General features: G+C 43.6%; 1 protein-coding gene across 1 annotated transcript in view; it reads left to right on the top strand.

The window, feature by feature from the left end:
* Window positions 1–3137, top strand: part of PRSS12 (protease, serine, 12 (neurotrypsin, motopsin)) — a 104437-nt gene that overhangs the window by 98482 nt on the left and 2818 nt on the right. The window contains 1 exon segment of the mRNA XM_012645376.1: window positions 2347–2627. Within this exon segment, the coding sequence (XP_012500830.1) occupies window positions 2347–2627 (281 nt within the window).

Below are 3137 nucleotides of genomic sequence, written 5' to 3'. Positions count from 1 at the left end.
CAAAATGCTGGGATTACAGGTGTGAGCCACCATGCCTGGCCAAATATTTATAATATACTAGTAATATTAGTACACAGAAAGTGGAAGTGAGAATTATTTAAATGCTTATTCTCCATGATTATTACTTTTCATAGTTTCCCAGTCCTTAACTGTACTTAAATTTTGAGTGGAACCCATGAGCATATTCTCTAGGCACAATATATAAAAGATATGTGATGGTTTAATATTGAAAATGAAGAGTCTAAGATCATAAAAAATTATTTGTATTACAGACCAATAGTAGGTAGCCACATAAGCCAAATCATCTTTACTGCATTGTTTAGTTTTTTGAGCTGACACGGTTAAGAAAATTATATATACAAGATGGTCAGAACTGTGTTTAGGGCTATTAGAATATTCACACATCTCATAAACTCCAGTAATTTTATAGGATTAAATAGGAGGTTACATTTTAAATAGACACAGTCACTAGAAAATTTCAAGCTTTTTGAATACCTGCAAACTTCGGTCAAAAAACCGAGGTGAGAGTTGTTATCTGTTTGCTTTTCCCCTTCAACAGTCAGGGGCCAGCACAACGTCAATGGAGAGTTGATGAAATCAGGATTAGAGTTTTGGCAGGTAAAAGAAAAGCAGGACTGAAAGTTTTTGCATAGGAGTGATTGTGTAGTGGACGGCGGAATTCAAGCCGGGTAAGAAGGAAAGAGTGAGATTGAAATGAAAACCTAGTGGGGTCAAAGGATTGAAGTCTAGTGGGGGTGAAGGACTGTAAAACTGTAAAGACAGAAGATGCTTGAAATCAAGATTTCCTAAGTGCACAGTATTTGATGAATGCAAGGTCCAGATCTATTAATGACATTGGTGGTGGGCGGAGATACAGTGGAGAATGCACCCCTTGCAGATGGGTAGGTCAGGGAACTAAAAGGGGAAGGTACTGGAAATTAAGTTGTTAAGAATGTTGTAAGTAGTGGAAGAGGGAAGACAGTGAGCATGGTGCTAGTCTTCAGTGAGAGAGGAAGTAGCCAGGAGATGGGTCGGGTCATGTATTATAGATCAGTGGCTCTCAACTGGGGACATTTTGCCCCCCAGGGGACATGTGCCAAGGTCAGGAGACATTTTTGGTCATCACAGCTGGGGATGGAGGGTGTGTGTACTAGTAGCATCTAGTGAATGGGGCCCAGGGATGCTTCTAAACACCCTATAATGTGTAGGACAGCCCCTTACAACAAAGAACTATCTGGTCCAAATGTCAGTAGTGCTGATGTTGAGAAACCCTGTTTTATTCATAGGTGGATGTAGCAGAATCTAACTATGTTGGTTGAAAAACAGGCTGAGAACTATCAATCTAGTAAACACTGTGTTTCTATTTTATTTGTATACTATAGTTTCTCAGGGAGAAAAGAATACATGGTAAAAATATACATTCATTCATTTACTAAATCAAATGTATGTGGCATTCCTGCTTAGTGGGGCATCACAACGATGGGTGTTTAAGATTCATCAGTGAGCCTAACAGATAAAGACCCCCACCCTGGAATACCTTGAATTCGAGCGGAGGGAAGAGAGAGAATAACACACATGATAAATAGTACATTGGACAGTTTGTTAGAAAGTGGTGCTAAAAAAAAAAAAGGAAAAGTAGAGCAGATGGAGGATACTGGGAGTGCTGGGGATGGGAGGACAGAGAGAGGTGGGTTGCGATTTTAAATACGAGGTGTCAGAGTAGGCTTCACCGAGGTGACATCTGAGCAAAGGTTTAAAAGAGGTGAAAGAATACAACGAATAAGCATTAATCTGAAAACACAGTTCGGATTTGCGTTTGGTTCACAGGAAGGGGAGTTGGTGAGTCTGTCTGCTAGGAATAAAGTAGCTGGCACTAAGTGCTTTGAGGGGTACAAAGGTCAGACCTGGTTCCTCCCCTCCTGGAGCTTCATGAAGAGCAAACAACACTCTTAGAAATGACAGGAAAGTGAAGACAGCAAACACAGGACAGTAATTTTGCCCAGACTGTTGTTCCTGTCTTGATTCTTTTTCTTTTGGCGGGGAAATGACAGGTTAATGATTAGCCTTTATTTTCCACTCATCCACCACGTGTGCTCCTTTTCAGAAAATAGAGTGAAATGGTAACCTAGGTTACGCAGGGAGACGGATGAAGACAGAGGTGACGATGGTGAGTTTCAGTAGAGGACCGGAGCAGTGGGTCAGAGACGTGGGAGGAAAGGTTACGTTTACAGGAGGCGCTGACGATTCGAAGCAAAGGCTTACGATGTCTCCACTAACCTTTCCTGCTGAAATTGCCACTTCGCGGTATGTGAAACAAGTCTCTCATTAGCTCTCCCTGCCTCTTAGGTACGGTAACAGCACTAAGAACTATGCTGTTCGGGTTGGGGATTACCATACTCTGGTGCCGGAAGAGTTTGAAGAAGAAATTGGAATTCAGCAGATTGTGATCCACCGGGAGTATCGACCCGACAGCAGTGACTATGACATTGCCCTGGTTAGGTTACAAGGACCAGAAGAGCACTGTGCCAGATTCAGCAGCCACGTTTTGCCAGCCTGTTTACCGCTCAGGAGAGAGAGGCCACAGAAAACGGCCTCCAATTGTTACATAACAGGATGGGGAGACACAGGTAATATAAATAGTACAAAGGAACAAATGAAGCTGGGCCCCTCCTATGGCTGGTATTACCCACGTATGTGGGTGTGCACTGGGGAGTAAGATCTTAAATGGGTTCAGGCTTAGCTGTCTGGAGACTCTGCCAAGTGTGAAATGCATGCGTGTAATCTGGATTCCCATCCTGAAGGTATTGCTGGTTCCAGTGAGAACTGTAGCATGGCCGCACGGTGGCTCACGCCTGTAATCCCAGCACTTTGGGAGGCTGAGGCGGGAGGACTGCTTGAGGTCAGAAGTTAGGAGTTGGAGACCACCCTGGGCCATATATGGAGACCACATTTCCATAAAAAGAAAAAAAATTAGCTAAGGGTGGTGGCGCACCTGTACTCCCAGCTACTCGGGAGGCTGAAGCAGGAGGATCTTTTAAGCCCAGGAGTTCCAGACAGCATTAAGCTAGGAATGCGCCACTGCACTCCAGCCTGGGTGACAGAGCGAGAATTTGTCTCTTAAAAGAGAGAAAATAGGC

This window comes from Propithecus coquereli, unplaced genomic scaffold (assembly GCF_000956105.1).
Source record: "Propithecus coquereli isolate 6110/MARCELLA unplaced genomic scaffold, Pcoq_1.0 Scaffold232, whole genome shotgun sequence".
Lineage (NCBI taxonomy): Eukaryota > Metazoa > Chordata > Mammalia > Primates > Indriidae > Propithecus > Propithecus coquereli.
Note: the sequence above shows the minus strand (reverse complement) of the source record. Positions and strands in the feature narration are given on the sequence as shown.